Genomic DNA, 9,674 nt, shown 5'->3' with positions numbered 1-9,674 from the left:
AGGTAATGGTTCTCTCTGGAGCAACAGCTCTCAGACCGTGTGACTGAGAGCTAGCAGTGTTAGTCTGGACTAGAGCTCCAAGTCAGCGGATCTGGTAAGATATTCCAGTTACTTTGTATCCCTCTCTCTTTCCCTGGGTTGGTTCCTTTTCCTTTCCCCTTTTTGTAAATAAACCCATTACAGGTAAGATATTCCAGTTACTTTGTATCCCTCTCTCTTTCCCTGGGTTGGTTCCTTTTCCTTTCCCCTTTTTGTAAATAAGCCCAATACCCTTTTTGTGTGTGCCTGCAGAAAATTACATTTGAGCTGCTACAGACAGGCAGCCCAAGTCTACTCTGGGCTACCCTGTAACAGTAGTTAAGGAAGCACTGTATGTTACCAATGAGATTCACTAGCCAGGGAGAGTAACAGGTTATGGGCCTTGCAAAGTGATCCTGGGTCTGTCTGTCAGATCCCAGGCTTGGAAGTTGCCTGAAAGATGAGAGAAAATGTTTCCAAGCTACAGATGCCCAGAGATCAACCCCTTAACTGGCAGCAAAATGGCCCCATTTCACAGGAAGAGAAATTAGAACAAAGGCAGGAATAAAACTCAGGTCCCTCACTTTTGGTCTAGGGCTCACTTCACCCATCACCCTGACTCTCCAGAGGGGTGAAACTGGGAGCTGGACCAATGCCCTCAGACACTCCATTCCTACTGCTCCGGTGAACCTGATTTTCCCGAACATTACAGACTGTGAGATTTGGCAGCTTATGCTAGAGAGGTTTTCTGGGTGTACTGAAAGGCCATGGTGCCGGGCTTAGCCACCTTCAGGGTTTTCTGCCTGCAGGGCCAGTGGGTGGGGCCAAGGAGATACCGTCACTCCTGGGTCTGAGCACTTAACTAAGCTGCCACAGGATCTTGTGTGTCCTTACCCCGATCATCCCTGGTAATGTTGGATGGTGGAGATGCCATCAGCCAGGGTCTCTGAGGACAGTGCCCTGGAACAGAGCCCCCTGAAAACCTACCACAGCCACCTCACATGAGAGAGATATACCCATGTCACTGATGTAAGATGCAGCATAACTGGCTCATCATAACTGGCGTGTCACAGGGACAGCAGCTCCCTGACATCCAGGCTGTGCTCAGGGCACAGGCTGTCACTACCCCATGGCATGGTGTCTTTTGAACAGACTTACCTTTAGAGGGCTGTAAGTCCGTGGGTCGTGGGCTGCTTCTATGTCGGTGAACATGTTAGGATGGACTCTTCAGCTGTGAGGAAACACACCATGGTGGTGATTTGGTCCTTCAGGAAGAGCAGTTGTTACATCAGGGCAGGGACTGGCACCCCCAGAGCTCCTCCCCCAGCCATCTCCAGGGCTGCATTGCCCCAGTGGTATTTGCCGCATGTGCTATGATCCCATCAAAGCCATCAGGATGGGGATTTGGGCAGAACAGTGGCCTGGGGTTTTATGTGGCAAATCCACCCCTCCTGGCTGTAGGCAGGTGGCAGTGGTGAACTGGACACAGCCCTGAAAGTCCATATCTTGTGGTACAAGTAGAGAGTGACAACTAACTCGAAGGCCAAGCTGAATGAAAGCCACCTGGGCTGACAGCTGTGCAAGCATCCAGATGTTGAGGTGGTTGGTTCTGTGGAGGGGTCTGTCCAGGCTGCCCTGAGCAGGTGTGTGAGAGCTGAGCCTTGGAGCAGTATGAGAGTAGAAGACAAAGGCCAGGGCAGCGTGAGGAAAGACCCAGAAGAGGGAAGACCCGGGAGCTGGAGGGGCTTGTCCAGCAGTAGTAGCAGTCTGGGGAGCCTGGTCAATTATATAGAGGGAGGGGAGTAGGAAGGGGGACAGAACCTGATCACAAAGACCCCCAAAGCCCCTGCCACCCCCAGTCACTCTTCATTTCGACACAAGGGTCAGGAAAAGAATTCAGAGGTAGATGGGTAGAAAGAATTCATTCGCCAAATGAAGCAATAAGCTAGAAAAGATGCTTCCTTTTAACAGCCACACCCTGTACTCCAAGGGAGCATGTGAGACACTGTTCTGTCTCCAACCCACAGAGCTGAGAGGGCAGCCGGCAGCCCCGCAGCCCCACTCCCGCTCCCTCACACAGATGGTGGAACTAACTCCTGACGCAGCCCAGGTCCTCTTGGGTTCCAGCCAGCAGCACATCCTCCACCTCCATCCTGTCTAGAGGGCGAGGGAGGAGACGACATGAGATGAAATGGAAGGGGTAAACCACACGGGGACCACAGAGTACGTGCTGCTGTGACTACACAACCGCCATGAGTTGGAGCTGGCCCTGTTCGTGTTCTGCCTGGCCATCTGCTCCGAGAACATGCTGGACAACTCCCTGCTCATAGCGCTGAGCCTGCTGGCCCCCCATCTGCACGGCCCCCTGTACTTCTTTCTCAGCAACCTCTCCCTCATGGACATCTGTGGCATGTCTACCTTAGTGCTTCTCATGCTGGTCAACTTCCTGAAAGCCCAGAAGACCATCTCCGTCCCTGGCCGTGCCCTGCAGATTTCCTCACCCTGGGGCTGGGTGCCACAGAGTGACTACTCTTGGCCATGATGTGGCCATCTGCTGGCCACTCAGGTACTCGGAGCTCATGAACAGGCAGGTGTGTGTGAGACGGCCGTGCCGAGCTGGGGAACAGGCTTTGCCGACTCACCGCTCCAGTCCATTTTCACCTGGCGCAGCCCTTTCTTTCTGTGGCCACAAAGTCATCAACCACTTCTTCTGTGAGTTATTAGCAATTCTCAGGCTGGCCTGTGGGGACATCTCTCTCAATGCCCTTCTCATCATAGTGGCCACTGTTGTCCTGACACTGTCACCACTTCTCCTCTGCCTGTCCTTGCTACCATTCTTAGGGTGCCCTCTTCTGCAGGCTGGCACAAAGTCTTCTCTACCTGCTCTGCCCACCTAACAGTGGTGGTGATTTTTTATGGTTCTATCGCCTTCATGTACTGTAAGCCCAAGGCCGAGAACCTCCACTGGAACAAGATTATCACCTTGTTCTATGGGATTGTGACACCCTCACTGAACCCCATCATCTACAGCCTGAGGAACCTAGAGGTGAAAGCTGCTGCCAGAGCCCTTCTGCAGGGAGATCTGCTCTCCAGGAAGATGACCCACTTGGCCTGCTGCTCTCCTGCTCTGTCAGGCTGATAGGGTGGGGGGATACCGTGGAATGAACTTCATTTCAGTGACAAGCACAGAGGGTTTGAGAGCTCCTGCTGCCAGTGCACTGGAAGCTGGCTGTGGAGGACAGGAGAGCACTCTGCATCATCCTCGTCCACTGGGACTAGAAGGGACACCACTGCTCACCACAGCAAAAGGAAAGGGGAAAATCACAAAAGCTCGCTCTTAGAGCATCCACACAGCAGTGGCATGTTACTTACATTTCATTGCCCGACACAGGGCGTGCTACAGCCAGCCTTGGGGGTGGAAACACACCTACGACATGTGGGAAAAGGCAGCAGGGATGGGGGATTGTTTTAGCCTGATGACCACCAGTGCACACCACATAGTCCCCCTGGAGCCACAAGAGACGTGTCCTCCTCTGACTGCCTCCCTGCACGGCTGTCACCAGAGCCATCACACAGCAACTCTGCTTAGCCACCACAGAGCCTCTAAGGCACCAAGCTAGCTAGGCTGGACTGTGCTCCCCAGAGTCTCCTTCCCTGGCCACAGCAGAAATCCGCATGAGACCTGGGAGGCGATTGTGAAGCTGCAGGAGCACCACTTAGTGCCGCTCGCCTGCTGCCCCCTTATGGTCAGGTCTACCCTCCAGTCCCACTGCATCGCCTTCCACTGTCCAGTTGTGGCCAAAGTGGCAAAGTTCCATGACAAAGAAGCTAGTCCCGTCCTGGTCACCAGGGCCCTGCGATCGAAGGCTCTACAGCCAGACACAGGTTCTACTTTGTCTTCATCTCTAACCTGCTCTTACCACCCCCTCTCTGCCAGCCCTTGTGCCCCACAGCACCCTGAGGCCCAATATCCAAAGCAGGCAGAACAGCTTTGCATAAATTTCTCCAACTGCTCCCACCACAGTCCAGGTTTATTCTCTTTAACAAATCCCCAACATCGCAGACTGGTCCTAGAGTCACTTGCTAACAGCTCACTCATCTGTGCCCTCGTCTCACCGACAGACACCACCACGACAGGCCTTCCAATATTGTGACTTCCAATAGTTGCATTGCTGCATGGTTATCACCATTCTCCAAAATCTGTGCTCTGCACTAGTCCCCCAAATACCCATCTGATCATCTAACTCCAGTTTAGCCTCCCACGGCTCCTCATCCCCAGAAGATAACCAGACCTCTCCCACCGGAGCAATCTTGGCACTGCCGCTGGCCTTGGCGCTCGACTCCACCACAGCTGCGCTGCGGGCTTCGGCACACCCGACTATTCCCGCTTCCCTGGGTGAAGTCAGTCCTCGCTGCTTCTGTGTCTCCCCACCCCCCAGCTCTTCCTTCTGCTGCCCACACACTTCGTTACCCTCAGCTAACATGTATCATCTGCCAGGCAAGATGATATTTCCTGCACTGTGTTCTAAGTGTTTTACTGGTTGGGCACCAGATGAACTATGGAAACCTCAGGTGAGGGCTGCAACGTAGATACTGACAACCAAGAAGAACACTCCCGGCATCTTGGCACGATGGAAAGTCACTTCATCCTCACTCAAACCCCACCTCTTCCAAGAAGCCCCTCCGGACCCCCCCGGGAGGGTGGGCTCTACCGCAGCTTTCTGCCTCTTCGCTCTCCTTTTAACGCTCTCCCTCGGTCCTCAATGTCAGCTCTTTGAGTTCATGCATCCTACTGACCTGAGTCTACATATCTTAATTGAAGGAATAGTATCTGATACAGAAACAAACACCTTTGACACCACTTCACCACTCCCATGGCCACTACCTGCTCAGTGTCTCAAGGAAGAGGTTGCAGAAAGCTGAGAACAAGGGATGCTTTCCTGACTTTTGAGTTTTAAAAGTCAAGGCCATAAAGGAAATAGAAAAAACTTAGGCCTAGACAACATGTTTGGAGAAAAAGCACCAAGTCAAAGTCAGACTTCCCCACCTCCGGATACAACCCTCACTGAGCTAGGGAGGAGAGGGCCTGGAGTGAAAGCATTGGTACAGAAGTCCCAAAAGGGAGGGGCCCCGGTTCACAGGCCCCAGGCCTGCTCAGATTGCAAGATCTGAAAGCTGGTTGAGAAACGAGTACTCTGTTGGTCAAGTAAATCCTAGCTCAGGACCCCAGAACAGAAATGGCTTTATGGCGTGTCTCGGTAACCAGGGTCCTTGCGTGGGGAACAGAAGTGGCACAGAGAGCCCCGGGACCCTACAGGGCATGCACGTGGGACAAGGACTGCTCTGGCATGGTCGCCCCATACGGCTGACTGAGGCCCAGGGGGGATGATGGAAACATCAGGGAGCCAGTGCAGCACAGGCCTGTGGCAAGAGCAAACACACTTCCAACCTCTGGGTGCTTTGTAATACCCTTGAAGCTCAGTTGTGAGCCATGTGGAAAGAGCAGGATCCCCCAAATCACAAAAGATTGTTCCCAGCACTCAGACTCAAAAGAGAAATTACATTTTTATGATAGTTCCTGTGCACGTTTTCACCAGTAGTCCAAGTTCTTGGGTCCTCAATTTCTCTTCCTGCTGGGTGTGGAGGTCACAGGGAGGTCTGATTTGAATCATTCAAGGCAGGCAGATTCATAATTCTCTCAGTCTCTTCCCTCTCCCCACCCCCACCCCTGCCCCCACCCAACACACATTCTTTGCTCCCAGCTACTGCAAACTGACATGATGGAGTAAAACCTTCACACCATAGCTCCTGCAGCTCATTCAGGTTGGGGCCCCAGAGGCCTGTGGGTGTCCCCAGAGGCGCTCTATCCCTTCCCTCCCCATGCCCTTGGGCCCAAGAAAGCAAGCAGCACAGAACCAGGAAACACTTCATTAGAGACAAACCAGACTCCACCTGCATCACCTCAGGATGCCATCCCGCCAGTCCCAGTCCTTTTTACCCTACCACCCCCCCATAGCACAGCCCAGATGCCACCTTGGGGAGGAAGCTTGGAGTCAAAGTTGCTGAGCTGTTAGATTGGCTCCATCTCCTTAGGAATGACACTGTGTGCTAAGAGGCCCTGTCTCTATGGGAAGGAATCCGTGTAGTCAGGAGGGCACCCCATCTTTCCCCGTGCCCCAGGGTTGGAGTCCTTGGTCCTGGGGGCTCACAGCCCTTATGCAGGTTGCAGTCCGCAAGGCCTCTATGGATGCAGGAGGACTCCAGGCCCTCACGAAGTGTTCCTGGTTCCCAGAAGAGTTCCATGTCCTTGAGGAAGACTCAAAGTCATCAAGAAATACAACTTGTCTCTTGTGCCAGGGACTTTTTGCCCCTAGGAAGGGTCCGTGTTCCCCATGGGCAGGCCCACAGCCTCTCTCAGCTGGCACAGATGCTGCTGACAGTGGCCCCTCCAGGGCCCACGAGGCCCAACTCCTCCTGCTCGTTGATGCACAGCTGGTAACCACAGCCACGGGCCCGGGCCCCAGAAGGGACCCGGCGCTCAGTCTTGGCGCGAGGTGGCAACAGGAAGCCCACACTGCCAGCGATGAGCATGTGCCAGATGCTGTGAATGTAGAAGTAGTTGTCCCGGGTCTCCACAAACGCATAGAGAAGGACAGCACTGCCTGCAATAAGGCTGCCTGGGCACAGGTAGAAAAGCCAGCGACGCCAAGTAGGTGGGTAGCAATGCCGGCGGCGGACACTGCGTACTGTCTGGGGAGGCAGAGAAGTGGGGCTCAGGAATGCGAGGCCCTAGAACTCAAGTCAGAGTAGGTCACTCAGGCTCCCCTGAGCTCTGGTCGTGACCGGAAAGCAGCTGTCACATCAGAGTGAGCACCATGCGCAGCACAGTGATGACAACAGGGTCCAGCCCACTTAAAGCGGAGACTAGATATCCAGGGCCCTGTCTCCAAGTCGGGCTGGAGACATCCCCTCGCCCTCCCACCCCATCACCCTTACCCAGGCTGTGGCCAATATTCCCAGGGCGAAGAGGCTGGGTCCCAGCAGGTTCCAGAGTCCATGTCGGTCTAGCTGCAGAGCCATGGACAGCAGCATAGCCCCCAGCAAATACAGCACCTAGAGAAAGAAGACTCCAGGGCTGGGCCAGGATGGCAAGAGGCAATGGCCATGTTCTCAGGGAGAGGCTGGGCATGCATTTCAGGGAGATTGTAACTATGGCTGTACCCCAGGGCCCACTCTGGACTGACCTGCTTGACCACAGGCTGTAAACGAGCCATGGCAATGACAGTGACCCACACTGACATTAAGGAACCCAGGAAATCACAGAACTGCAGCACATCGTAGTCCATGATGCAGAAAACCACAATGCCTGGTTGGTCACAGGCATGATAGAACTGGAGGAAGAAATAATAGGCATTGAGAGAAGTTGGGGCAGAGGTCTAAGCCTAGGAAGCTGGAGAGAGAGGTCAAGGGTGAAGTGCTGCTGTCAGAAAAGCCGAGGTCAAAGGACACAGACGAGGGCCTCTCTGGTGGCACAAGGGGTTAAGTCTCAGCACTATGAAGCCATCTGCAGCACAAGTTCGTGAGTTCGATCCCCAGTCGGGGAGGTGACACATGGCGTGGCAGACCTCTCCTGTCTTGCCTGCTGCTCCCCTCAGCAGTGTGCTTCATTGATCTGCCTGTTCTGCTCCCCACTCTGTCTCTGGTGAATCTTCTCATCTTGCTGCACCTCTGGCCTATACCCCAGCTCTTGTATGCATAAATAAATAATTTTTTTAATGGGGGACACACAAGCTGAGCAAATTGGGGCATGTCCCTTCCCTACTCCTGAGAAAAATGTGATAGAGAGTCCTGGTCTGCCTCACATGCTGCCTGTATCTGGCACCCCTGACTCTTATCCTCACCTTCCTAATATTCCTGCTTCTGGAATGTACCATGGAGTGCATAGGCCAGGTGGTGGTGCTTTAGGGTGCAAGCTCTGGGACCCGTCCCTGGCCAAACCAGCCCCCAAGCCTCCCTGCACATTCATCTCTCCTGGTCACTCAGACTCTGAGTTGGCTTCACCCACTGGCTGGCTGTCTTCATCCCCTCCTACCCAGCGCTGTGTGGGTCATAGTTAAAAAAAAAAAAAAAAAAAAAGGCAGTTCTAACATCCTAAGAGCACAGCATTTCGTTCCATGGAGAAGGGAATGTCCAGCCTGAGAGAAACAGTAAAGAGCACATAGAAAGACGCTTCAGAGAGGGGCAAGTACACAGTGGGGCCGGCCCTGGACTAGACACCGTTGCCGTCAGCCCCATGCCTTGGTCTGTATGCCCAACCCTGCTCTCAGGACAATGCTGGCGTGGCCTCTGGTGGCCAGCAGTCCCTTCTTTGTGGAAAGGGTTATGCAAGGACATATGTCTGAGTTCTTTGTCTTAGAACATCTATTTTCACCATCCTTTAACCTTCTATGTAGTGTCTTGAGTATTTATGGATGCCAAACATTAAGAACACGTGTTGTTTTCAGAATGTCTTTGGTGCAAAGATGACAGGAATGTGTGTCCCTTTGTGTCACATGCCTATGCACCCAAAGGAAAGGAATGAATAGGAGCCCTGAGGACAAGCAGCCTCGCCTGGAGCAAACACGACAGTGTGTACTCGCTCCTCCCACCTGCGGGAATGGCTCCTGCTCGCGCCAGGAGGAATGGGTTGTTACAGTGATGGAAGAGGGTTAAGAAGAAAATAAAAGACCTATGACAGGAACAAAAGGATTTTTGAGCATTTAAATATGATCAAATTCAAGAAGCTTGAATTCAAGGAGTTTGAAGCATGCCAGCAGATTTTGGGAATCAAAAATGTTTAAGATTCTGTGAATTGAAAAAAAAAATTCTGCAAATCCACCTGCATGACTCTGCCCCTTGCATGCTGCCACAGGCCCTCTGGGAGGAGATGCTGAGGGCATCTCCTGGCCAGAGAGACAAACTAGTGTTCTTGCCACAGTTGGACCAAAACACATCAGGCAAAACTGAAGGTTGGACAAACAGGAAGGCCAAGTTGTAGCACCTGTAGGTGCCTTGGAGGGCCTGGCAGTGACTGGCTGAGAGGATCCTTGAGGCCCAGGTCACTTTCTTCATCTGTCTTTTAGAAAGTAACTCTTAAGTCACAGGGGCTCTGACACCAAAAAAGAGGTGGCCTTAAAAACACCAATGATACAGTATCCAGGCCTTCAGAGGCCGCCGTAGGTGTGGGTGAGGGCAGGGATAGTCGGTTCACAGCGAGGGAAGGACAGCTGAGCAGTATCAAGTCATTCTCCCCCTGTCATCAATAGAGTTCCTAACTTTGGGGGAAAATAGAAATGAGCGTGCCTAGTCTCCTGTTTGAATGAGTTAAGAGTTGAGAATGAAAAGGTAGAGGCAGCAGGATCAGAAAGAAAAGTTCAGGAAAATGGAGCATTCGATCCAGAACTTACTTCACAAACCACGACACCCAACCTTAATCAAACAGCACAGGGAAATTGCAGCGAAACTGTTGTGACAAGTGACAGAATCCAGCAGTCGCTACTAAAATGGGAAAACCGGCTCAAAAGTTCAGTCTCTTGAGTCAAAAGACAATAAAGAAATTGCTAGTGTTGTTTTTGAACCCCTTGAAGATTTCATCCAGTCAAATTGCAAAAATTAAA

The 9,674-nt window shown here is 52.6% G+C and overlaps 1 protein-coding gene and 1 pseudogene across 2 annotated transcripts in view; one reads left to right on the top strand and one right to left on the bottom strand.

Moving 5' to 3' along the window:
* Nucleotides 1-2,209: 2,209 nt before the first annotated feature.
* On the top strand, nucleotides 2,210-3,157 carry LOC101632854 (annotated as a pseudogene).
* Nucleotides 3,158-5,929: 2,772 nt separating this feature from the next.
* Nucleotides 5,930-9,674, bottom strand: part of TMEM8B (transmembrane protein 8B) — a 25,196-nt gene continuing 21,451 nt past the window's right edge. Inside the window, exons 11-13 of one of the 2 annotated variants that reach the window (XM_012721523.1) lie at nucleotides 7,263-7,409; nucleotides 7,015-7,131; nucleotides 5,930-6,764 (exon numbers count right to left, since the gene is read on the bottom strand). In XM_012721523.1, the coding sequence (XP_012576977.1) occupies nucleotides 6,165-6,764; nucleotides 7,015-7,131; nucleotides 7,263-7,409 (864 nt within the window). In that variant the 3' untranslated portion in view covers nucleotides 5,930-6,164. Of the gene's footprint in view, nucleotides 6,769-7,014; nucleotides 7,132-7,262; nucleotides 7,410-9,674 lie in introns of both variants that reach the window. The other variant, XM_004677778.2, reaches the window with a different exon arrangement.

Source organism: Condylura cristata, unplaced genomic scaffold (assembly GCF_000260355.1).
Source record: "Condylura cristata isolate star-nosed mole 26May11 unplaced genomic scaffold, ConCri1.0 scaffold00006, whole genome shotgun sequence".
In the NCBI taxonomy this organism is placed as follows: domain Eukaryota; kingdom Metazoa; phylum Chordata; class Mammalia; order Eulipotyphla; family Talpidae; genus Condylura; species Condylura cristata.
This window is presented reverse-complemented; position numbering and strand designations above follow the sequence as displayed.